Genomic DNA, 27,218 nt, shown 5'->3' with positions numbered 1-27,218 from the left:
GTTTGAAATCGAAATAAAAAAATAGGTAATAGGGCAGCTGCTCAGACAAAATTGCCCTCATACTGATGACATATGCCTGTCTTTATCACTTTCTGGTTGGTCCAGAAAAGTATTTACATTCAACCCCATTTCATTTCATTTACATGTATAGAGTGTGTACACTTTTAAAATGTCTACAAAAAATGACCTCCCTCCTCCCCCCCCCCCCATCCTCCAACTCCACTGACAAGGGGAAACATGGCTGGAAAATCCCTAGGAGCTATTTTGGACAAACAGGATGGAAGTCAGGACTTCCAGGTTAGTAATCCAGCACCATACTCACTGAGCCATATCAAAAAAACTATTAAAGAAAGTAGACACCCATATTATTATGTACATTGTTAAGTTAATAAATTATGTATATGTACTTGCTAATCTTGATTTCACTGTACTCTAACCATTCCCTTGTATCCCCCCAAAAATGCTATCTGTCTTAACATGATGGGTTTTATGAGAAAAATAAATGAAGTATCATACCATACTAAATTTACAAGTATGTTTCTACCACAGGTACTGGCAGTAATGTTATAAATACTTTAAGGTGATAAGTTTATCTGTTAATAGTTTATACGCTGTAGAAATAAATATTTTATAAAGACAGAACCAGTGTATTTAGTTACTGTCAGTACAGATGGCCAAATACTTCTACTTGAAAGACATACAACCTGTTAATACTAATTCAATATTATTAATGAATTAACAAAAGTATATCATTACTGGGTATTCTTAAAAAATATATGATAATAAGCCATTTTTGTTAGTAATTTCTAGTCTTGGAATGTATGTAATCCATATTTTTAATCTAAATCATTATTTGTTTTTATTTTTTATTCTCCTAAAATTATTATGATCATGCATCTCATTTTGTTAGTTACTAATTTCTAGTCTTGGAATGTAATCCTTAATTGTAATCCACATTTCAGGTAATTGATAAAGAAGCAAAACTCCATAGACAAAATATAACATAAGTATATTCTATAATATTCTAGATCAGGGGTGGCCAACCTTTTAATTCCATGTCAAATATTATCCATATATTATAACTTCAAAAGATTATTTTAAGACAAACTTTATTGTCTTAATGAGATTATTGTTTCAGTTGGATTTAAGCTGTTAATACAGTATTTGGAGTCAGATTACCGGAAGTTATTTTCTATATTAGATATAGTACCATAATTTGTCACTTGTATTGGTTGAATTTACCACTTGTTTTACAGGTTGGCTGGCAGCCCTTGTTCTGAATATTAGAAAGTCATCACAGGAGATTCTCTATACATGTATCTAGGATGTACAATATATTTGTGTTTGATTTATTCTACTGTACATCCCTTTGACCCTTAAAAACAAGTAGTGAATAAATGAAATATACTTTAATACTTTTAATTTTCTGCACCAACTGGGAAAATGACAACTAGCAGTGTACAAAAATGGAAATTTTGCCCAAATATTTGTTGGGAGATCTTTAATGTGCTGTCATGAATGCATACATACAGGACCTTGTAAAGATTCCTAGTATATGTTTGGGGTTTTTTTTCAGGGTTTAGTGGTTTAGGTACTTTTACTTTTTTGATTTATAAGAATAAAAAAAAGATATCTGAATTTACTTTAGGGGGATCCTTCAACTCCCCCCGCCCTCCCCGAACACTTGAATCCACTGTTCCCTAATGTGAAAATATTATACAAGATTTACCATAAATTAAAAGATTGTCAATGAGTCTGTATAAAAAAAAAATGCTATCAGAGTATGGGACCTATTTGTTCAATTTCCAGATGACTTCAGACTATACATTTATTAATCTTTATGGGTTTATGTTTTCTGTAAAATAAGATCACAAAGCATCAATGAATTTTTAAACATTTAAATGTATGGTTTGGGTTTTAGCTGGAAATGTATTAGCCTGTCACCCTTGCTGAGTTCATAATAATAATTGGATCACCGAACATCTCTACATGCAATATAAGCAACAATTTCAAAACCCTGAAAAGGGAAATTAATTAGTTGCATTTCTACATGCAATATAAGCAACAATTTCAAAACCCTGAAAAGGGAAATAATTTAGTTACGGTTGTTGCACAACATTGGCACTACAACTTGCAGACCCCAAATTTTACAAGCAGAAAGCCCACTTGGGTAAATATTCAAACATATTGATAAAATAAAAAAAATCACCAAATCCACACAGATGATATCTTTTCTCTTTTTTAAAATTCATAAAAAAAAAAACAAAAGATTTCATATAATAATGGAATTGTTCGCCATGCACCTGAAAGTTACGGTTGACTGAAGTCCCTCCAGGTAACTATAGTCAGCTTTATTATGGCTTCATTTGTCATGAGCAGTACCTGGGATTGAAGGTAGAGGCAATGTTAATTAACAATGGAATAAACATCTTTCGGCCGTCATTCCTACAATCAGCTGATCACCGGTCAGTCGCGGTTCAATCAACAAATTTAACGAGCCGTGACTAAATATATGCTCCATTGATTACGGTCAAGTACGACACACGCATTGTTTCACAGTATTAAACTACGCTTGTGTGTTAACGGCCGTCTTCCCTGGTTCAAGTCAGGCTCCTGCTTATTTTCTTGGGCAAAGATATGAAATTATTAATATTATTATTAAGTTGTCGCTCAAATTCTACTCACCTAGAGTTAATCCCACCTGGTATATAAATGCACAAGTTAAAACACATAAAACTGTTGTCAGCATTGTGAAGATATAAGATTCCGTTACTTTTACCAAAAGAACACTTCTAACAATACACCTTGTTTAGAAATTTAAAAAGTTTATAAACTTGCACTAATTTCAACAGGTAATCCCTTGACCGTAAGAAATAGAAATGTGTCCCGTTTTCTTGCGTATCATTTTGTCTTATCCTTTGAATTTAAATTCATGGCTGACAACTCGATTAAAACCACTCAACTTGACTCACGCTATATTATCGCTATTACAAAACTTCTACGTTATAACCAGCCAATGTCCAATTCAGGGAGTTTCTCGGGCTCTTCCTATTTTATGCTTCACGCCCTTGTAAATTTGAACAAATATTTTTAGTACTATAATGAGGAGGAAAAGTGTAAAAAAACCAGAAGTACTTTTTACAATGTATCTTTTTCTTGGAAAACTGAAAACCTTCATTAAAATTATATTTTTTTCAGATATGATTTAGTTATTAGTTTTAATCTTCAGTGGGAGTAAATAATCTCAATAGAATTGCAAGGAATCCCCCTACGTCATCAGAACGGAAACACTTCAAGTCTATTGCGCGCAGGCCCGGAAGCATTACTAAACAACAAATCAACATGGTGAGATAAATTATTTTTAATATTTTTCGTTTCTTTCTATTATATAGCTCTACATTCACACGTAAAACCATTGATATTCAATTGTCAGTTTAGACTAGCTAATTCCGAAGATCTGAAATATCTAGAATAAGCTATGAAATAACTGACGTTAACAATGTAAATGTAGTTCTACTCTAGTCGTCAAAAATCCTCATACAATTCTGAGAATTCTCTATGAAGTCTAAGTCAAGTTACTAAGTCTAACTCTTAAGTAATAAGTCTAATGGTTAATAGTAATAGATCTGTGAGTCTTATTAGGGAAGCATTATGTAAGACTTACACAAAGAGCTGGCCATACTTTTATAATAGTTCCAAAATAGATAATACAAAATATACTGCAGAGGATATTATTTGCTATAATCCAGATGGCAAACTGAAAAAGTAATTCGCATTCGGCATGGCAAAGAGTTATACGCCATTCGTTTTCGTTATTTGGACTCCTTTTTTATACGCCCACATCATGGAAATGTGGTTGTATAATATTGCCGTCGCCCCCGTGCGTCGTCCAAAATTTCTTGTGAACACTCTACAGACTACATTTGTCATCTGATTGTTTTGAAATTAATATTGATATATGTTGTTTGCATTAGTGAGATATAGAAGCCTATTTAATTTCAATAAATTTATATGCATCATTTAAATTAGTAAAAAAAAGAAGCCTATGGAATTTCAGCAATTTCCATTAATTACATCTAGGGTTATTGCCCTTGTTTCACTTTGTTGAATCTTGTCAAGGCTCTAATGACAACAGTTATCATCTGATCTGTTTGAAATTGATATGCATCATTTAAATTAGTGAAACGAAGAATCCTATTGAATTTCAGCAATTTTCGTTAATTACAAAGTGAGTTATGGCCCCTGTTTCACTTTTTTGAATCTTGTGAACGCTCTAATGACAACAGTTATCATCCGATCTGTTTGAAATCGATATGCATCATTTAAATTAGTGCAACGAAGAAGCCTATTGAACTTCAGCAATTTCCGTTAATTACACCATGAGTTATGGCCCTTGTTTCACTTTGTTGTACCTTGTGAATGCTCTAATGACAAAAGTTCTTAGTATGTTTTGTTGCCTGGCAACCTATCTTTTAAAATCACTATTCTCTGTCCTTTCATGGTGTCTGGTAAAAAGGTATTGCTACATGTACCATGTACATACCCGGTAACATAGTTTAACTTTGTCCTAAAAAATGAACATACTTTAAGACAAGTCTATGGAATTCTAATTCTGATTTTTAGGTCACTGCGTGGGAAAAAAAAGTTAATTCGATACATATAAATATGTTAAAATGTGTGAAGTGAGACAAAATGTTTTTATATAAAAATAGGGTAAACAATCATATCTTAAGCTCACGTGGACCTACATGTACATGTATATAATCTTACCAGTGTAAAATACAAAGTGTTCATACGATTGCAAAATGAAATATAAGGGTGATAAATAAAACATGGATTTTGGATGAAATGTAGGCCTAGTAAAGGAAGTATACGCATGGGAAATCAAACATTTGATTGAAAACAAAATATAAGCATAGATAAATAAAACATACAGGTGTAAAATGAAACAACTCTGCGTATAAGAAATGAAATAAAAACAAATGGCATAAGAAAGATGGGTGTCGAATCGATTATGTGTAATTATTTAATAATCTCTTGTCATACATGTAGGTGTTCCGTCGCGGATACATGAATTTTGAATTTGAACTTTTTTCGAATTTTTCTGCGAGAAAAAAGCCACGGCAAAGTACATGTAGACTAAAAAGTGCAATTGTTACAAGTCACACTTAAAGATACATTATGTGAGATTAGATAAAGAGCTGGTAGTTCTCACTATAATAGTTAAAGACTAGATAATGTAAAGGCAATTTGCGGAAAATTTCGGTCAGATTGATCCACCCTGAAACAAGTAATTAGCGATTGAATTTTGGGCCTAGCCTCGATAATCATTATTAAAGTCGGTACGATAAAAAACATAGTCTCGATTATCCAATTTTTGATTTAATCAGAAGCAGCAGACCGGGTTCTAATCCTGTAAATATCGCAGGCTAGCGATGCCATCGAGAGTTGATTATGTTCTAGATAAGTTAATTAATGTCTGATTAATAAATTAGATAACATTTCAGGCCCTAAAGAAAAACCTGCAATTGGCAGATTTAGCTCTTGCATAATGTATGTTTAAATAGTAACTATTAGTAAAATACAAAATTTCATAGAATACGAAACACTTCACAGGTACATGTATGTTACTTCCAACTATACAAAATGTTGATTTCTCTATCTTCCCTTTTGCTATGAAGGAGGGTGTCTGTTTACACTGCCAAGCTACAAATGACAATATAAAAGGATTTCAGGGTCTATATTGTATAAAACGGATGACGAATAACTATCCTTATTGTTCCACTCCATTATTTTACATAGTCTTTTATTCTGTCTCTGACTCTGAGTAGTCTGAGCAAAGTTTTGATGTTTTGACAAGAAATGGCCTAAATTGTGTCTCAATTTTCAATCCTTCAATCGGCTGTCAACGTGAATGCTGCCATATTATTGTTTAACATAGATACAGTTCATAATTCATATTCTTGATTGGCAGTCTGTCAGGTACCATCATGGTCACAATAAAAAAAGTCTCAAGTCTTGATTTTCAGTCCTTCAATTGGCTGTCACCATGAATGCCGCCATATTTTCGTTTAACATAGATACAATTGATATTCTTGATTGTCAAGTACCATAATAAACAAAGTCCGGGTTTTCAGTCCTTCAATCGGCCATATAATCGTTTAATGCAGATATGTGTTGTGGGCATCTGGTAGCTTTGTGAACCAGGAACTGGTTCCATAGACTTGGTAATCTTCCTAGTTTTTGGGACGATGATCTTCAAATAAATCCTAGACTTAAAATTAATGTACATGTAGATCCCTGCCAATTTGAGTATGATTGATATGAAATGAAATTAAATGTGGTTTTATGGCACGTCAGCACCAACCGGGCTATATTGCGGCAGATGATTGATATGAAACTTGGCATGCTTGTTCTTTGAACAATTTTGGCACAATATAGCCCGGTTGGAGCTGAGTGCCATTAAACATCATTTCATTCCTTTCATTCATTCATTCTTTGGACAGTTGCACATAGGTTGATGAAATTCGATTTTGAATGGGGTTCACATTCCCAAATGGATGGGATGATGACATGTTGGGTCCAGGTTTATACAGATTATAATGCTCATAGACCATAGTTGTTATATCACCAATGTTGTCCAGGCCAGAGTCTGGCAGAGGAGAGTGAACAAGTTTTAACCACGCTTTTTTAATGTAGGTAAATCTGACAATTGAATCCCATAGAGTCGGACCCGCTGGCAATCTGTACAATAAGCTTTTAATTATAAGGAGTGACAAAACAGGATTCAGTGCTGTACCTGTACTGGTAATGCATTGTTAAACAGTGTCAGAATCACTAGAGTGGTTGAATTCAAATTAAATTGTTTGGCAAAAAGTTTTGAGACACTGAATGAATGTTACTTAGTATAGTGAGGTAAAGATACGATGGCTGGCTGAAAAGTTGTAAGCTTATTGTTTCCATTTATACTTCGAGGGGTACACACTTATGCCAACGATGTTGCAAGTCCTGGATGCCGGTCAGGAAGCAATTTTCTTCAGCAACACTGAAACAGGTCTCGTCCATGGTTACAAATCTGGTCAAAAATAATCAGTATCTGCTTCAAAACCACAGATTGTCATGGGAAGTCAGGAATCTGACACGCTTCTGTCTCTCTGATCCGCTGACAAGAGCTATTACACCCATTTTGCAGAAACTTTTGTCATTTCTAACTCGTTGTCGATAATGTGCTCAACCCTTGCATGAAAGATGCCCACAACACTGGCAATATGTCAAGTGGTCAATCATCTGGCCCCGAGTTCACAAAGCATTCTCAGACTTAAGTTAAGAATTCACTCAAAATTGTTCGCCTTATTTTAACGAAAATATAGCCCTTTATAAAACTTTTGTTGTTTTAATGTATCAAATACATCAATAAGAAACTATGTGCAAAGTTTTGTGTTTTTTGATCAAAAATATTTCTCATAAACTGTGATTGAAAGTTGAGTAAATTCTTAACTTAAGTCTGAAAATGCTTTGTGAACTCTGGGTCATAACTGCTAATCAAGTTATTAGATAAATTCAGGCAAATTGATTAGCAATATCCAGTTTTGATTAGCAGTGTATTAATATCCATAACTCTAATAACAGACTTCAATTTCGGAAATTGAAGTAAAGTCTATCTGCTGAATTTTATAATATTATGCAAAGCTTTATTTCAGTCATACTATATTTAGATTCTATTTAAGAATTTATAAATTTGCCAAGATAGTGGCCGCGATGATAATACACTTGATAGGCTTACTACTTTAAAATTCTCATGACTGTTACAATATCATTTGTTAAAATCTCTGTTATTTTTTTTATTTACAAATTACAACCTGGCCTTAGGGACTGCAGGGCCCAATTGGGAACATTTTTGATAGGATCTCAGGTTGATAGGCATCACAGCCAAGGGCTATTTTACTGTTCACTGATTAATCCAAAATAACCAGGATAAGTAATGATTACGTATATATAAAAAAATGACTTAACTGACAAAGTGAAAATGATTTATATAAATGCCTTTGGGAATAAACTCTTCCAGTTTATACCCATGCTGTATTTGATTCATTACATTGTACTGTTTGATTTACGTACGTATATGATAATCTGGGAATAAGCATACTGCTTATATTACTCTACTACAATCTTCATTCATTCAGTATTTCAGACAGCAATAATTTCAGTTGTTGACATTCTGTTTGAAATAGACATCTAATATTTAGTATGTAGTACTGATAAAGTGATATATATTTTTTACTGATAATTATTACTGATCAAGCGAAACTGATGTTTTATTGTTTACTGTTATTACATGTGATGAATATATAAAATTGTATCAGTGGACCTTGTCTTATAATATAGCAGTTAGTAATCTAGTGCAGACACACTTTGTAGATCATTGTTGTAAGAGTTATTATACTTTTTATTATCTAATAATCTGAATTGAAAAGCATATAATATAAATTAGAAAAGCACAACACATAGCCATTCATATAAATTGAATATGGAAGTAAATGATTTGATCTTCAATGGGTACGATACAAACAAAGATGGCTTCTTTTATTATTGATGAATAAAATGTAGTGCGAAATAGTGCCTTGAATCTGATTTCCTTTGAGGGGTACGATACTAACAAACAAAAATGGCTTCTTTTATTATTGATAACTATTTTATGATAATTAAAATGTCATGAGAAATGGGGCCTTCAATCTACGTTGATGTACATGTATTACACAGACCAAAAGTTCTAATTTGGTTTTATCTTAAATCTTTGAAGTTATTTACAAGAAATGGATTAATCAAGTAGGTGCATGTAAATAGATGTTTCCGGATGAGTTATTGGCCTTGTATCAGGTTTCATCCTACTTTTGTATTGAAGTAATTTAGCACAGGAAGTATAAATTAATACCAATTAATTAGTTGACTAAATCACTTATAACACTAGTTACCAGTACTTTATATGAGTATGTTCTTAAGTTAAGGACATGTACATGTACAGGCACACTATTGTGTTTTCCTTCTGACAAATATGTGAACACATTACGTTAAACAATAAAACCATTCACATTTAATATCTATAAGTCAGTGATTAAAGATATTGTTTTCATATTCTTTTTATTGTAACAGGTTATCTATTTAAAGTCTAGATGCAACTTTTTAAGAAATGGGAGTCACTTTTACAACCTGCCTTATTGTGAAAGATGAATCTCAGATAGGAATATCGATCCAAAAAATGGTGCAATTCCGGTCAGTATTTACAAAGATATGTGGAATTGAAATTTCATTGATCTATGCTGCTCGAGCATAACAAGACGCGGTCATCATTTATTGGTGTGGAGACCTGATTGGCCTAGTTTAAAACTGATTGAATCCAACCCGGAAGTAGATATTTATCATGTATTAAGCCGTGAGAAATTTTGATATTTTAGCGAAAATACAAATGGCACATGAGAAAACATTATCCTGCTTTAAGGTTTCTAATATTTATCATGTATTAAGCCGTGAGAAATTTTGATATTTTAGCGAAAATACAAATGGCACATGAGAAAACATTATCCTGCTTTAAGATTTCTAATATTTAAAGTGAGCTTGTCATGAAATATCTCGCAAGATATCATTCGTTTATCAACAATATATTTTCCCCGATAATTCCCATCAATGGTTATGGATTTAGGCTCTTGATTTTCAAGGAGTTAAATCTTTAAGATATATATAAATGTAGCTTGCTTTAGTTAAGTTATGACTTGAGCATTGTGGGATTTAAGTAACTTATCCTCATCAGTCCCTGGATTATGGTGTTATCGGACAGTTTAGTAAACTTAACTTCCTGTCGCAAACAATAGTACAATGTATGATCAAGGCTTTGTTAATGTTATACAATCACTGAGAAGCGAAATCGTGATGGAGCATCATGCCCCATCAATCACTTTTAGATTCAAACCAAACCATATTATAATCATATCATCTTTCTAGTTTATCTTATCATTAATATTGATTCTGGCGCTAAGTCCTTCATCTCATCACGTCAATATCCGTCCCCCTGTTTCCGCACCATTATTATGTGATAATGGCAGTCATTAATCAGTGTCAATTTGCTAACCTGTTCTTTGTTTACTTTGCTCTCACAATTCAAATTTTTCTTATCACTTCCTGGGAACTGAATACCTGAATTAGGAAATTTATTTTGAATGATTTTAAAGTGCAAATTTATACTATAGGCAACCTTTATTAATTATGTCTATAATTTGGCCTGACTTCGATGTTGGTCTACTCTACATAGGATCTGTCTACTTCTTTTACTGGTTATCTGTTCTCTTTATAATCTGATGGGCTAAAACATGATGGCTAAGTGTAAAAGCATCTTTCCATTGGCTAAATGATGTGGTCAAGTCAGTTGAATACAAACTTCTTAAAAGTTGTTAGATCTTACTGTAATGTAATTTAAGTATTAACAACATAAAAACAAAAGTAGAGCTTAATATTAATAAAATAAGATTGATTGGGGTTTTGTAACATTTATTTATTGTTTTATTTATAATAAAACAAAAGAAAACAGTAAAGATAAAAAATTTTATTCATTTTCCTTTAATTTGTCTATTTTTCTTTTTCCCAGAGTTTTGGATACCCAAATTTACGACCTCATGATGAGGGCAATCATGTCATCAACTTGCCCAAAAATTCTTATGGTATTCCAGACACAATGACAACAGGGTGAGTAAAAATACAAAAACTTTCAGATGTCATAATATTGGATGGTCATATTGCAAATTATATTTACAAATTTTGTGAAAATACCTTCTTTTTTATTTAGCATAATAAAGTAAATATCAAAATTCATTTCACAAGTGCGATCAATACATGCATGATGGAATTGATCAATATAGCCTTTCATACATCTGTGATACCTTGCAAAGTAGGGCAAAATACATTACAAACTAAAATATCAATGTATTTAAGAGTTTTTGTTGTGTAGGTATCTTGTGTTGTCATTCAGAAGCCAGTATGTCAAAACAAAAAAAACAGTTTCTGCCGTCTTCAAACTGAAGACAATGAACACCACTCAATTACCTAGCTATGTTTCTCTTTGATCTGATATTATTTATATTGTGTACACCTGTATAATGCTTACCTTATTGCAGATTTCGACATGCAAAAGACGGAATACACCAATCACATCCATTAGAATATTCAGAGAAACATGTAAGTAGCCGGTACATGTCATAAAGGATTAATAAATCAAGTGTTGGGTGATTGCCAATATTGTCTCTTGTGATCTTGTACCTGCAGTTGCAGCACCAGGGTCCAGCCAATGACAAAATATGGGATTTTATGGGTTGTCATTGTGAATATTCAGATCTTTAAAATTGTTTTATATTTCCCTTTTAGAGGGCTTGGGCTGATCTTATTCAGGCTGCGGATTGATGAAACACATCCTTCTATGTTTTTTGGATGCAAATCAAGATTGTGCCTTTCCCCCACCCGCCCCTCCCCCAACCTATGACTGCCACTATAACTGCACCAGACACAAGGAACAACGTATAGTCGTTCGTTTATGGACAAAAAAAAACAAGGTCCAGTGTACACATTAGCATGCGCATAAAAGATCCCTTGACCATTGGAATTCGATATAAGAGTAGAACGTAGCGCCACGGTCAGGCAAAATTTTACTCATAGCACACTCTATGACGTATACCCGTCTTCATTAGTCCAGTCGGAGCAGAACAGTAGGACCTTAAACCCCATTTCATTTCATTACTTTTCTGAACCAACTCGGCTAATAAAGATAAGCCGATGGCATGCAATATGCTATATGAGGGAGATTTTGCCAGAATGTCAGGGGCTCTTTAACATGCTCCTAATGGTATACATGGGATCTTACTTTTTTCTACCCTATCTGAACAACTAAATGCTTTTCCATGGCAGGTCATCCCTCCTGTAGTCCTCTACCACTGACAACGGAAAAACCAGACTGGGAACTCCTGAGGAACTTTCTCGACCAAGACAAGGATCAAACTCGAGACCTTCTGGTTAGTGAGTGCCATACTCGTCAAGTCACCTTATTGATTAAATAAATGATTGACAACTTTATTTGTTTTTCAGTGGACGAGTAATAAAGAGGCCATGGATTTAGCTATGTTAAGAAACATGCAAGGAATGCACATGCCATTAAGACTCAAAATGGAACAAACTATAGCTTCAAAGGTAATAAGATTAAAGATGCATTATGTAAAAGCTAAATCTGCCTCTTGCAGGTATTTATTTTGGCTTCAAATGTTATATAAACTATTATTTAGACATTTATCAACATGACAAGCCTATAATCAACTCTCTAGATCATCGGATGGCAGGGATTTAAATAGATTTAAACATGATCGTCATTTAACAGTAGGACGTTAAACCCGATTTCATCTCATTTCAATTCATCAAGAAATTATTGATATTATCAGTTTGGTTTAGTTAGACCTTATTAATTTAATTAATTAACTGGGGGATAGTTTATTAATTTTAATATTATAATTTTAGATGCAGAGGTTACCATGTTTAGCAAGTTCTAATATAATGCTTGATACACTAACAGGAAGGAATACAACAGTAGATTTTGAAGATGTTTTTAATGGTATGTACTGTACTACTGTTTGTTAAATGCAGGAGGTTTAAAATTTTGACATTTGATCAATTTTTCATATGACAATGATGTTTTTAAACAAATAAACTGTATATTTAAATATAGTTTTTATCTTTCAAGTTAAATTCTTTGAAATTCAATGAAATACCTAGTGTATAAGTTTGTGGTGTGTACATTGTCCCGTCAGTCATATGCACTGCTATTGAATCAAGACTGGTAAATATGACCAAAACAAAAACTCTAGTTCCATATTTTACTGAAATAATGAACTGTCTTATTAACGGTTTGTATCCAAAAGTAGATGGTGTTTATCCCTGAATTATTCGAAAATTAGTCATTTCTTTTGGAATTAACAATAGATTTTATCCTATTTTGCTGGCATTATTGAGAAATTTTGTTTCAGATTTTTTTTTTCAATAGGAAAATTCCAATATGGTTTAAAACCATTTTAAAACAACAAACTTTTTCTAGCATTAGTGATAATTTGGTTAAAAATATTTCATAAAAAATCTCTGAAATTATTGTAAACCTTTTTTCCATATACATTTCCAAACAAACTATGCTATAAAAGTATAAATTATCTACTTAAGAATAAGCCACTTGATTTCTAAAGGCCACACCACACTATATGTTTACATTTTATTCACTATATTTTATTACACTATGATGTTTTCAGTCAAACTAACTAGTGCCTAAGTTCAAGACACAATTCTCTAATCAAAATATTGTGTGGTGACCTTTAGTTTTGATTTATTGAGATCCTAAAAGTCATTTTTAATGAGCAGTAGATGATAAAGATCAAATTACTCTGATAAATACTACTAGAAAAAATTACTTGAAACTTCTTGACCTTATACTTATCAGTTATGTAGGGGTCTACTTTCTTTCCGAACTGTTAATATTTGCGCATAATTTTTTAGATCTTGACCAATTTTGGGCACTTAATAATATCATATGTAAACTGAAGTTCCAGATTTTATTCACAAATCACATGGGAGAGCTGTAAAAGTTTTGATCAAATTTGTTGATATAAATTGACTGAAAATAATACTTTTGCTAGAAATATTTGTTACATGTACATAGCACAATTATAATTACTAGATTGGTCTAACGAGCTGGTGTTGAAAGCAGTTCGAAGTTGAAGTTAGAAATGATTGATGATTTGAATAATTTTAGGACCAAATTGGGTTTTTTTTTATTAAAGTTCTTTTGATTGTGTATGGTCTTAATCTGTATATCCAATGGTTATTCTGGCATGTGGGTTTAACTACAACGATTTTAAGTCAATATTGTCCTAATTTCTATTATGGTTAATAAAGTTGCCGCTATATCAGGGTCACACCCTGATTCAACTTGAATATCATTTGACCACTAAAACCCTTGGCACACATAAAGAGAGAGAAAAGGGCTTGAACATCCAGTTGACACAAACTAGGTCATTTCGGGACTAACATGGTTCAATTTTATTTAATAATTCGCTTATACATAGAGGTCTTTAGCCTTGTGAGGAAACTGGAGGAATCAGAGAAAACCCACAAGGTTGGACAGACCTAGTGATTTCAGGTGCACAAGGTAAACTACTAGAGACCCAAACCCCTGACACACATAACATCTGTGTCATGTTGATAGGTAGTAATAGTAACCTTTTATTCTGTTTTTAAAAATAGAATTTCAAATCAAAGTCTTGAAAAATAAATGAATAGATTCAGAGTAAGTTTGGAGCATAAATATATCTTGCTTTTTATAAAATATTAAAACGGCGAGATCTGTGTCTACATTTAAATTTGATAAGCTATCACTAAGACTAGATTGGCACAATGTCTGCATTGTTGAAATCATATGTAGACTATAAGATAGACCTGACATGTAAAATTTCTTTCTGGATGTTGTTTATCAAAAGATAAAATGATTTGTAAATAATTTATCCTTGTATTTTTATTTATCTTTTTTCTATTTCAGTTTGTGATGAAGCTGAAGTTTTGGGCCATCCTCATGTTTTAACGTCACTAAAATATTAAAACATTAGCCATTATTGTAGATAAACTGTCATATTATTATTACTATCAAAACATCTTCAAATATAGAATAAATTGTCATTAAATTGTCCATTTTATTATTATGTGTGGTTTAATAATGCTTTGGTTGATGCTTTGGGAAATGGTAACTTTTATTCTGTGGGAGAATGATGAAACTGAGTGTATAGTTGCATTATTCAAAAACAATTTGACTACCGGTAGGTTTGATCATGAAGATTATTTGCTGAGACTAAAGCCCTGTTTACACTTTGTCGTGATAAGCATGCCGTTCTGGGAACAATACCAGGCCGCGATAAATTCCAAGAAATCGACCCGTTTACATTACTCTAAAATAACCGTTCTCGGAACCGTGCCAAGCACGGCAAATGTGGAACTCTTCACAGAAAAGTTAATTTCAGTCCCTATGCAAATTACCCGGATGAAAACAATTATAATGGTTGATATAGTTTGAGCAGCCATTTTGACAAAAATGATGACAGAACTGTCAAAGTTTGCGGGGGAAAAAAGGTCAATGTCCGTTTCGCGCATGCACAGTAATCCGTACTGAAACCGTGCTCAGACCGGATAGTGTTTACACTACGAAAATTTAACCATACCATGCCGAGACCACCTCAGTAACGGGGTTAATGTATAGATAAGCAGTATGATTGCTTGATACTTTATGGAAAGACTAGCAGGATACACAGCTTTGCCCGGGGCCCAAATTTGCCCGGGGCCCAATTCGTGCCATTACTCCAAAACTGGAAGTAGTAGTCCAACACCATCAGGCCTATGTTACCAGTGTTACCACCCACTCCGAACTACCCCTATACAACAAATTTCAGCCTTGGGACAGCCCTAGTGTAGTCACCAACCCAGAACAGACAAAGGACAGTCACAAATATTAGTATATCTATTTTTGGCGGGGATTGTGGAGGGAGACATCACCCTCACTGTTGGCTTGTTTTATTTTATATATTGATGGCAAAATGAACATCTGAAGAAAACGACGAATATTGCCTCACAGTTTCCTGAAAAATCTCTGATCACTCTCTCTACAAAAACAGCCTGAAAAACATATCTTTGACACCCAACCACCACCCATCGGATTACAAATCTATTCATATACATGTAATCGGCCTATAAAGATGATAGTTGCCTAGGCTTAACTCTACTAGTAGTATGTATGGGTGATACCACACAATGCAACATTTATCAACATAGAACATTGCCATATCAAAAGAAAATTTCAAGATATAGCAGCCAGGGCTAATTAGATTACATATCAAAGGAATTCAAATTGTACTGCATAAGCAGCACACAATTACAACTAACATACAAAGTTGATCCCAATATTTTCCGATGCAAAATCTAACCGTCATACATGAAAGCCACAGCCTTTCTGTAAAAACAAATTGTTGCAGTTTTGATGACAATGACCTGTCTTATCTCTGAACAAATGTATCTTTTGTCATGGAATTGTGTATCACTATTAGAGGATAATCTCTTCAATTTTCTTACAAATTACGGGAATGAACTGTTCGAAGCGAGTGTTAAAAGTTACCACGATTATACACGAATGTATTTTAGTCGACCAAATTTTCCTTCAATATATATTCCTTATTTTGATTTAATACGCCTGTGCTATGTTTAATTATTTTCCGTTAGAAAGGCAACGCGGAATGGAGTAAAACGAGAATTGGCACGTGCAGCAGCCATCACGGCACCAAACCAATGCCTTCTGTTATCATATTTCTCTAACTTTTGGTTTCATAAATCATTCTGAGTGCTAGTGAGATGTGAATTGCTTTGTAATTTCCTGTCGAAAATATACAGTAAACAGACTACACGGAAGAGTCCCGGGGGCAGGTATTGGGCAAGATTATTTGAAAATCGGCTTTGCGCTCAACTGTTCTTTGGCGCGGCTTCCACCTGTTTCTGAATTACGTATTTAAATAGACATGCATCCTGTTACCCTAGTTACATGAATAACAGGTACTGCACTTCCCGTCAAATCTGGTACGACGCCAAGTAAACTTACAACTTATTCACGCTGCTATTTCATTGAAAGTATAATATTTGGCAGTGGGCTATAATATCCGTGTCAAAATTACCCAATTTCTTGGCATACGGTATATTAATTGTTGACTTTATAACTTATTACTGGTTACGGTTGAGGTGCAAATAATACAAAGCCATTGATCATTAAATAGGCTGCCGTTCAGAAATGTTGGAACCTGTGGAGTTATTAAATTGGTTTTCAAAAATATCCCACACAAAGATCCGAGAGACGAACGTTCTGGAAAAGGAGAGACTCGTGGAAATTGCAGTAACCGGTCTTTGAAATAAAACAGAAGACAGGCGTCGCCATACTTCCCGCCAATTTCCTGTTGTTTTGTTTTTAATGTTTCAATTGATCGCAGTATTGTTTCCTTCAGTAAAGTTGATGAATTCAAGTAGGTGACCGCATGCCTCTACATTTCCTCTTCTATAAATGGTAATAAAGCTAATAGCAGATTACAACATCAATGAGCGGTATTTCAATTGATCATCCTGAAGTAAACATTTATAGCATCAAATTTCCAATATTTACCAACCCGACACTGAGCATCATAATTTAGTTTATTTTCTCGGTCTACTTTGATTGAGCACGTTCTTCATTAATTTTGGAAATTGTGTTACAAAAGAATAAAGATCTGAATTTGGTTTTAAATGTAAAGCTACACCGGAAAAAATAGGGGTTGCTCAATTGTCAGTTCGGAAAGGACAGAATTGCAATGAGTCCCTACAACAGAGGCAGTAGTGGATCTAGAAGCTGTGATGGGAGAGGGGTTGCCATCCACAATCTCACCCCACAATGAATGTCAACAAAAGGCTATAAACACGGTCTGAGCGCCCCGGTAGAACAGAAGATCGTATTGCCTGTATAGTTGTTAGCCGATCGTTATCTCGCCGAAAAGCAGTTATATTCAAGTTGACATAAAGTTCATGTCATATTATGATTATTACTGATTTTTGTCAACCTTACAGAAGTGACTATGACACTGTGCAACTGAAGAGGAGGGGGGAGGGGTCTCCCTCTGAGTCAATATCCTGGATTTTGAGGTGATTGCAGGGAGCAAATTCTTGTGGATCAGAAATGGGAGTCAATGGGACAGAATCTTGAGATCTGCCTGTCAATTCCGCTTGTTTTGTGAAATAGTTAACAGAAAATTTGTACAGTCTGTGACCCCGCGCACTAGTGGCACTATTAAAGGACACTAATAATTCCTTCGAAGACCAAAAGTTGTTATGGGACTGTAAGAGGAAACCTGACAATTCAATAAAGTAATTGAATGTCATTAGATAAGAGAACACGAGAAAAATAGAAATAGTCCGTACATTCCCTTGTTTATATTCATTCTATACCATATAAAAACATGGTAATGCACGGACTTTTTCTGTTTTTCTTTCGTGTTCTCTTATCTAGTGGCAGTCAATTCTTTTTATGAATTGTCAGATATCCTCTCACAGTCTCACACAACTTTTGATCTCGGAAGGAATTATTAGTGAGCAGAAATTCGCCCATGTATCTGTTATCACTCGTCACTTCAGTCAGTTATATATAGAGGGATGACTCGTGTTTTCCTTTGGCGTTCGTCACTTCCGATTCAGGAAACCTGTATTACTCAGCTATCGTAGCAATGATCTCTGTGTTAAAATAATATATATTTGGAACGTGTTTAATTAGTTCTATCACATATGTAATAATGACTGGCACCAATATTGTCCTTTAACTGGGCGGTTCACTATAACCGTGAATATGATATATGAGATAGTATAAGACCACAGAGCAGTGGCGGAAGAATGATTTTATAATAGAATCGAGCGCCGTGTAATATTTATCTAACAGAGCTTTTTAGTTAATATGTAATCTGATCTGGGACTGGGTTTGACGGAAGGCGCCTGAACCTGAACAGAGGTGGTGACGTAATTAACCACAGCACAACCAATATGTTTCAGCTGTCATGGTTGGTTCACTGGATAGACGCAATTTTGGGGATTTGTAGAATTCAACGTTCAATCGAGTATCCCCATAGATGTGAACTCAATATAGAAGCTGTATAATTAGCTGATCCAGAAAGAAGACATCCTGCCTTGTTCTTAAATTGATACCTGTTTAGAAATGAAATGAAATGGAGTTTAACGTCCTACTGATACCTGTTTAGAGCCCACGTTGTCGATCGCCAATTAAGCGTGTTTTTGCGTATTGGCAATTCTTGTTAAGAAGTGGCGGGAAATAAATTTTATAATTCTAATCGTATTTTATTTATCCTCGGATGACCTTTAAATGGGTGGGGTGGGGGAAGGAATTGTGGCTTATTTTTAGCGGAAAAGAATCGAAAGTCAGGTGAGACCAACAACTGCCCCCGTTGTAAAGTAAAGTTGTCCTGACAAAACGGAAGAATTGTTGCCATGTATGATTGACAGGTTTAAACCTACGATGATTTAATGTAGATAAACATGTCTCTCTCTCTCTTTCTATTAATGTATTAGGGAATGTAAGTTCATGTAGTTTAATGGTTTAATCTGAAATAATTTCCTGAATTTCCGAGAGTTTGGTTTCTGTTCCGTCCTCGGAATGTTATCTATGCGAAAGGCGGGAACTTTTCCCGAGAGTTTGAGCTCCTGTTCCGTCGTAGCACATAATACGCGGAAAGTGGAAGCATTTAGGGATGTAATTATATTATTTTTCTTTTTTACATTTGTTAAATTTTGGTACATTCAACATATTTGGGTCGACAGACGGGACATAGTTAACACTTCAAATGTACGGGGTTCAGAATACTGTATTAAGACGTGCATTATGTTTTAATGTGAAATAATATTCATTAGCAACAAAAAATGAAATTTTATCTGATATTATTCAGTTTCAAAAAAATACTAAAGCAAATGAGAAATGGTATCAGCAGTTCCTACCCATTACACTGACACCACTTCTCCATTTGTGTCACTATTCAGGTGTATATTAAAATCTAACACATCACATTGTATTTCAAAATATATGTCATCAAGGTTTGGTTACAGGAACTGTGAAAGTGAGGGGGGGGGGGGGCCGCTATGAAACAAATGCCATACAGTGTGTTATGAGGGACATTTTGCCTGGACAGCGGCACTACGGCCTACTCTTATATCAAATTCCAACTGTCAAGGGATCTTTTACGTGCATGCCAATGTGTACACAGGACCTTGGTTTAACATCCCATCCGAACAACTAGACAGCTGTCCTTGTGTACTATGAAAAGTTATAAGAAGTAAAATTAATGGAAACGTCAAGGACATAAAACATATTTTATTTGAATTACATTCTTTAATACAATTAATAAAATATAATCTATTAAAGTAAAAAAAAAAGAAAAAAAAAAAGTAACACTATAGAAACTTGATCCGTTTCTGAAACTACAATTAAATATACCTGTAATCATACCTATGTAGTACATGTATCAGTCCATGAACATAGAATATTTTTACATTAGAACTAAAACTTAAAAACATAAAATATTTCTAAATAATAGAATACTTTCACATTGTACATATACAATATAAGAGTATAATTATTAAATTTGAATTAGAAATGAAATATATAACTAAATATTATTATGTACATAGCTTATAAACATTAACTATAAAACAAAAAATGTCAGATTAAAAATTAAAAATTCGAAATAATCATGAACCAAATGATATAACCATAGATATAATTAATTACTATAATATACTCAATTAGAACATGCTATTGGTGTATAGCATTACTACATTGGAACAAAAATTAGAAGTAAATGAATATACATGTATTATTACATTAGAAACAGGCGCGGATCCAGGGGGGGGGGGGGTCAGCCCCAGTGAGACTGGTCGTCACTGTTCAGACCAGCACCTGCAGCCAGCAATGGGATTCCCAGATTTTAGTTTCTGTTTAATGAGTCCGCGACGAAGACTCTGGGGACTACACCAAACCACTAATGCATGCGGCACTCTGATGATTACCCTTTGCTCCAATGTATCCCCCCCCCCCATGACAAAATCCTATATCCGGGCCTGAGAAAACATATATTTTTTCATATATTTAGTATGTTATTCGTAATAATGCATGTAATATTATTATGATTGACAGTCTATGGTTCGAAGGAGTGAAATATGTACAATTGGATGACATTTCAAAACATACATTTAGTTTACACAGCCCCAATAATAAAGATTACTCTTTATAATTAATAAGTATTTAACACCTATTCTTGCATTTCTAAAGTTACATGTAATTCAGTAAATACTGTAAACAAACCATCGAAAATAAAGATAGGTTGCCAGGCAACAAAACATACGCCCACAGCAGCTAAATCGACCGAGCGGTCGACAAGAGTTGTCGTATATTTATTCTTTTGTAGGTAATTTGGGGACATTTAATAGACAATTTCATACAGATGACATTATAATTTTCGTCGTTTGAGGGTTCACAAGGTTCTAAAAACTAAAACAAGGGCTCTAACTCTGGAAGTAATCTACAGAAATTGTTGAAATTCGACAGGCTTTTTCGTTTTACTAATTCAAATAATGCATATCAATTTCATACAGATCGGATGATAACTGTTGTCGTTCGAACGTTCATAAGGTTCAACAAAGTAAAACAAGGGCCATAACTCTAGAAGTAATTGACAGAAATTGCTGACATTCAATAGGCTTCTTTATTTCACTAATTTAAATGATGCATATGAATTTCATACAGATTGGGTGATAACTTTTGTCGTTCAAGCGTTCACAAGATTCAATAATGTGAAACAAGGGCCATAACTCTAGATGTAATTAACAGAAATTGCTGAAATTCAATAGGCTTCTTTGTTTTACTAATTTATACAGATCGGTTGATAACTTTTGTCGTTAGAGCGTTCACAAGGTGCAACAAAGTGAAACAAGGGCCATAACTCCAGAAGAAATTAACGGAAGTTATTGAAATTAAATAGGCTTCTTCATCTCACTAATGCAAACAAAATATATCAATTTCAAAACAATCAGATGATAAATGTAGTCTGTAGAGTGTTCACAAGAAATTGTGGACGACGGATGGACGGGGGCGACAGCAATATACGACCACATTTCCATGTGGGCGTATAAAAAATTAAATGGATCAGGTCAACTTTTTCTACAACCTACGTCAGTTATCACACTCGCTTGATTAAGGCTCTCTGTGGTCTTGTATATTAAGTCCATACTATATTTAAAGCGGAAATTGCAAATTTTTAAGTTATATTTTTAAAATTTATTAAAATAAAGCCTGAAAATAGATGGTATCCATAAACAGTTCTACCTTGTTAAAGAATAATCCTATTAATCCTATAATTCACTATTGCCAGCTGAGAAATTGGCAAAAATATCATTTTCCTCTTCATTTTCGAACGTTTGAATATCGCTACTCCATGGTGGAGAATAGAAAACAAGGGAGGTAATTGTGTTATTATTTCCTGTCTAAATGAATCTTAAGTGTGAGAATGACACCTATGATCGTATAATTGTGAGTTGACAACCTATTGAGCAAAAGACATAGAAATAATTACGTTTTGACTTCCTTAGAAAATTTGCTATTTCCGCTTTAAGATAAACTTTACCTGTAGGTTGAAAAAAGGTGTCTCTCTAACCTCTTGACAGCACAATATACAGGCCTGGGAATAACGGTTTTCCGTGTACCTGACAAAATGTCAGGCACTAATGAAATAGTACCTGACATTTTCAACTTAGTGCCAGACATGTATTAATAATATCAATAAAAAGACAAATCAGTGCCAAACAAAATGACAGGCACCAGAGGTTTAGTGTCTTACAAAGCCTGAATATGTGCCACAGTGCCTGACATTGTCAGTGACAGGTGTCTTATTTCCAGGCTTGACAATATAGGCCTAAATAGGTATGAGTTAGTTATTACAATTCTACGGGAAAACCAACTTGATGTAAGAGAACAATTTATTTGTGTGTATTTTCAATATGTTTTCTTAAATTAACCTTTTGAAAAAACTTTTTGTGACACACCTCACACTTATATGGTTTATCACCTGTGTGCATTAAAACATGTGTATGAAGGCTAGAAAGATGTTTGAAACATTTTCCACAGTGTTTGCACTCATGCCGACGTTCATCAGAATGAGTTATTTCATGACTAGTTAATCTGTTTCTTGTAAGAAAAGATTTTCCACATATATCACACTTATGAGTTTTTTTTCCATTATGTAGGATTAGGTGACTTTTCAAAATATTATTATTACTGAATACTTTGTCGCAGATATCGCAGGCATATGGTTTCTCATTCGAGTGAGTTGTTAAATGTGTTTTCATATTAGATCGCTGTACAAATCTCTTGTCGCAGAATTTACATTTGTACCGTTTATCCCCTAAATGAGATCTGCGATGAATTGTTAAAGACATCAAAATTCTAAACCTTCTTTTGCATATATCACACTGGAAGGGTTTTTCTCCCGTATGAACTGAGTAGTGACTATTATAAGTCTGACGTGATTTGAACAACTTATCACAAACCTTACATTTGTATTGGTTGTCTATATCTGTATCATGAATCACCTGGTGGGTCGTCAAAGTATATTGATTACTAAATGCTTTTTCACAAACATCACATTTATGTGGTCTTTCTTTGGTATGAATATTTCTGATATGTCTGTTTAGATGGTATTTAGTGCCAAAACTGTTGTTGCACTCATTACAAGAGAAAGGTTTCTCTTTTGTGTGTGTTTGTTCATGTTTTTGAACATTACCTAGTTGACTAAAGGTGAGGTCACAATAACTACATTCATAGGGTTTTTCTCCCGTGTGAACACGCATATGTATACCCCATCTACTTTCAGTTGGAAACTTTTTGTCACAGATTTCACACGGGAATACTTTTCCTGATGACATCTTACTTTACAAATCAGTTTGATATATATTTTTACTTGTTGATTTCTGAAAAAGATAAAGTTTAAGGTTTTAAAAGCTAATAAGACAGAACCGTACAATAAAACTATAATGTACGGTAATATAAACACAAACAGTGACAATCAAGTTAGATTTCACAGTTAAAAACAAGTGGTTACCAGGCAAGATACACCCATATTTTGCAAGTTTCATCAAAATCAGATAAAAATTGTGACTTTTAATAATTTTATAGGACCACAACCTAAACATGTGATTTTTCGAATAATCAGGGGCCATAATCCAGGCAGTTATGTTCCAATATGCACGAATATCGAAAAAAAATGAGTTCTTTGGGATATAAACATATATTTTAAGCTTAATCAAAATCGGATCAAAATTATGACCTCTAGAGGGGCCACAAACTTTATATACCATACATTTACACCATTTGTGTGCAAGGAGTGGTCTTTTTTTCCAGCAGTTTCGGTCCAATTATAAGTTCAACGGTGATACATTCAAACATTTTTTTTTAAATCGGATAAGAATTATGACCTCTAAAGGGACCACAAGCTAAAAACATGATTTTTCATACAATTACTATTAGGTTATGGTAAGTGTTAGGGCTATGTCCAGAGAAAGGATTAATGCTAGCCCTGTTTACATCTTGTGACCTTTGACCAAACTTGAAGTTGACCTTATCAACTAGATCTAACTTAATTCATCTCTGAACGACTGACTGTTACAACGTAGGTAATTAGTAATTATGTTGAGCACAGGTTACCCTGTGGACAGATTACCCCTGCGCATGCGCGAATCTCTGTTTAATTTTGGTTGACTAATCTACACGCGTGAAGTGGACTTTGTTCGGTACATTTAATGGATTACCGCGATGATAATCCGTTCACCTGTTGACCACTGAACCTAAATTCAGAAACACTAGGTTACATCGCACATTGATAAAATATTTAAAAACCTGTCAACTAGAATTAAAGATAGGTTGCCAGGCAACGAAACATACGCCCACAGCAGCTATATCGTCGGTAATGAAACATTTATAAAACATTAAAATCTGATTAAGAGTAACAACTCATTACGTAATTATCAGAAAACCATTAGAATTTGTTTGGTTTTTATAAAGTTCTGCCCCATGCTAACGCTTAGTATACAAAACTTTTAATATCATGGATTTAGCTGTTCAAGTCATAAAGATTCATTGATAGTCAATATACTTGTTCGTCTCAAGATCTTAAACTCTGTGTATCAATCTGAAGTCAATCGGATGATAACTTTAGCCTCTAGAGCGTCCACAAGATTTTTCAAAGTGATCAAGAGGCATAACTCTGGCAGTAATTATCGGAAATCGCTGAAAATCAATGATTCTTCGTCTCAAGACCATAAACACTGTGTATAAATTTAAAGTGAATCGGATATTAACTTTAGCCTCTAGAGCGTCCACAAGATTTTTCAAAGTGATCAGGGGTCATAACTCTGGCAAAAATTATTGGAAATTGCTGAAAATCAATAGGCTTCTTCGTCTCATGACCTTAAACACTGTGTATAAATTTAAAGTCAATCGGATATTAACTTTGACCTCTAGATCGTCCACAAGATTTTTTGAAGTGATCAAGGGCCATAACTCTGGCAGTATTTATTGAAAATCAATAGGCTTCTTCGTCTCATGACCTTAAAAACTATGTATAAATTTAAAGTCAATCGGGTATTAACTTTGACCTCTAGATCATCCACAAGATTTTTTGAAGTGATCAAGGGCCATAACTCTAGCAGTATTTATCGAAAATCGCTGAAAATCAATAGGCTTCTTCGTCTCATGACCTTAAACACTATGTATAAATTTAAAGTTAATCGTATATTAACTTTGACCTCTAGATCGTCCACAAGATTTTTTGAAGTGATCAAGGGCCATAACTCTGGCAGTAATTATCGAAAATCGCTGAAAATCAATAGGCTTCTTCGTCTCATGACCTTAAACACTGTGTATAAATTTAAAGTCAATTGGATATTAATTTTAGCCTATAGAGCGTCCACAAGCAATTGTGGACGCAGGACCGATGAACGGACGCGACAACAATATACGACCACATTTCAATGTGGGCGTATAAAAATCTTATTTTTCTAAGCACACATGCTAATTATGCTGTGATTTTGAAAACTATTTCACTACAAAGTCGATAGGGGGCAGGTCATATATATATAGTTACGTCACTTAGGGTGACCACCTTAGCTTGATCATATTGCGAGATATTTCAGAATAAAAAAAATGTTTTCAAAAACCCTCTTATTTTTTGTGACTCTGTGGTTGGCGGAGACGGCAATGGGGGGCACCCCCAAAATATTTTGAAAATTACAAGTAGAAGCCCGGAAATGTCATTCCCAGCAATCTGAGACAAGAAATATGATACTGAAATACTCTGATTTTGTAGTGATAACTTGTGATTTTCTCCTGAATGCATAACATCTCAAGATAGTTTAATGAGTTTATGAGGGTAGCCTACTTCTTGTTCGACAACATGGCTTCTAATAATCTGCGATTTCTTAATATATCTTTTGAAACGCCTGACACGAATATTTAAAGTTTAATTTAATATGAATTTCGCATATTTAATAATTTTTACTGATGCCTGGTTTCTGTCATATAATTGAAGAATTAATCAACTTTATTGTAGACATTATATATCATTATATTTGAAGGTCCATACTTTCATCTATTTCTAGCCCATGTTTAAGAGATCAGGACAGAAGCAATGTCATTCGTAAATCAGGTAGGCCTATAGCTCATTAGCTGTTTCTGTAAACTACACGTAAGTATTGAGTTTGTATTACAAGTAGAGAGAGAGAGAGAAATGGGGTTTAACGTCCACTCGACACAGACTAGGTCATTTCGGGACTAACATATGGTTTAATTTTATTTCAATAATTCGCTTGCCGCGTAGGGGTCTTTAGCAGTGGGAGGAAACCGGAGTATTACAACAAGTAAATATTTAAGAAGGAATATTCCTTTACTGTACTTTATACATGTATAACTCATATGTGTTGCGTGTGCAGAATGTTTGAGAAACAGAATTATTTATATAAGTTCAAAGTTGTTGATTAAGTAAAGTTTAGGTCTAAAAAATATTGGTAGGCCTACATACTTTGAAATATAGATTAATGTGTAGGGCTACCGAGACTAATGTAGGCCTACACTCAAATAGACTATCATCGCGAGATTAGAATCACGCATATATTAGAAACTTATTGCGAAATGCGGGAAGGGTGGTCAACCTATAGACACACTACTAACATCTCTAAAAACATCATCAAGGTAATCAGCGCAAAGTTGACAATCTGCGCACCATTTAATTAGTAATGATGTGACATAGGCCTAGTCCTAATCATCTATGTTCAAAGCTAAACTAGATCTAACCATGCTCAATCTCCAAATGTAAAATAGAAATATATATATATATGCATTACAGTAGTAGGCTATACCGCTACCTGCTATCTATAAATTCTTTGTGTGCTCAATCAATGGCCATTTCCTTGTAAACGCTGCACTTTTCTCTCAAATTGCCGCCAAATTAGAGTTACCTACCTTCCATTTTATGTCAGATAGTGAGATA

The 27,218-nt window shown here is 34.0% G+C and overlaps 3 protein-coding genes across 4 annotated transcripts in view; 1 reads left to right on the top strand and 2 right to left on the bottom strand.

Moving 5' to 3' along the window:
* Positions 1-3,028, bottom strand: part of LOC126830643 (vascular endothelial growth factor receptor 1) — a 67,243-nt gene extending 64,215 nt beyond the window's left edge. For both annotated transcript variants that reach the window (XM_050561044.2, XM_050561045.2), the window contains exon 1: positions 2,686-3,028. In XM_050561044.2, the coding sequence (XP_050417001.1) occupies positions 2,686-2,749 (64 nt within the window). In that variant the 5' untranslated portion in view covers positions 2,750-3,028. The remainder of the gene's footprint in view (positions 1-2,685) is intronic.
* Positions 3,029-3,198: 170 nt separating this feature from the next.
* Positions 3,199-14,755, top strand: LOC126830650 (proteasome maturation protein). The gene is made up of 6 exons (XM_050561053.1): positions 3,199-3,345; positions 10,637-10,734; positions 11,163-11,223; positions 12,124-12,225; positions 12,547-12,640; positions 14,609-14,755. The coding sequence occupies exons 1-6, from the start codon at positions 3,343-3,345 to the stop codon at positions 14,665-14,667; spliced, it is 417 nt and encodes a 138-aa protein (XP_050417010.1). The 5' UTR covers positions 3,199-3,342; the 3' UTR covers positions 14,668-14,755.
* A 5,349-nt stretch (positions 14,756-20,104) lies between these two features.
* Positions 20,105-27,187, bottom strand: LOC126830649 (zinc finger protein 528). Its single transcript, XM_050561052.2, has 2 exons — positions 27,094-27,187; positions 20,105-23,646 (listed from the first exon to the last, which is right to left on the bottom strand). Exon 2 carries the CDS (start codon positions 23,599-23,601, stop codon positions 22,657-22,659), a length of 945 nt encoding a protein of 314 aa, XP_050417009.1. The 5' UTR covers positions 23,602-23,646; positions 27,094-27,187; the 3' UTR covers positions 20,105-22,656.
* Between the last annotated feature and the right edge of the window lie 31 nt (positions 27,188-27,218).

Source organism: Patella vulgata, chromosome 8, assembly GCF_932274485.2.
Source record: "Patella vulgata chromosome 8, xgPatVulg1.2, whole genome shotgun sequence".
Lineage (NCBI taxonomy): Eukaryota > Metazoa > Mollusca > Gastropoda > Patellidae > Patella > Patella vulgata.
Note: the sequence above shows the minus strand (reverse complement) of the source record. Positions and strands in the feature narration are given on the sequence as shown.

What these genes read in the sequence shown, in the direction of transcription:
- LOC126830649 (XM_050561052.2), bottom strand. Translation starts at nt 23,601, where the DNA reads ATGTCATCAGGAAAAGTATTCCCGTGTGAAATCTGTGACAAAAAGTTT.
- LOC126830650 (XM_050561053.1), top strand. An exon ending in CCAGACACAATGACAACAGG is followed by an intron (nt 10,735 to 11,162) that starts GTGAGTAAAAAT and finishes ACCTTATTGCAG; the next exon opens with ATTTCGACATGCAAAAGACG. An exon ending in AACAAACTATAGCTTCAAAG is followed by an intron (nt 12,226 to 12,546) that starts GTAATAAGATTA and finishes TTATAATTTTAG; the next exon opens with ATGCAGAGGTTACCATGTTT.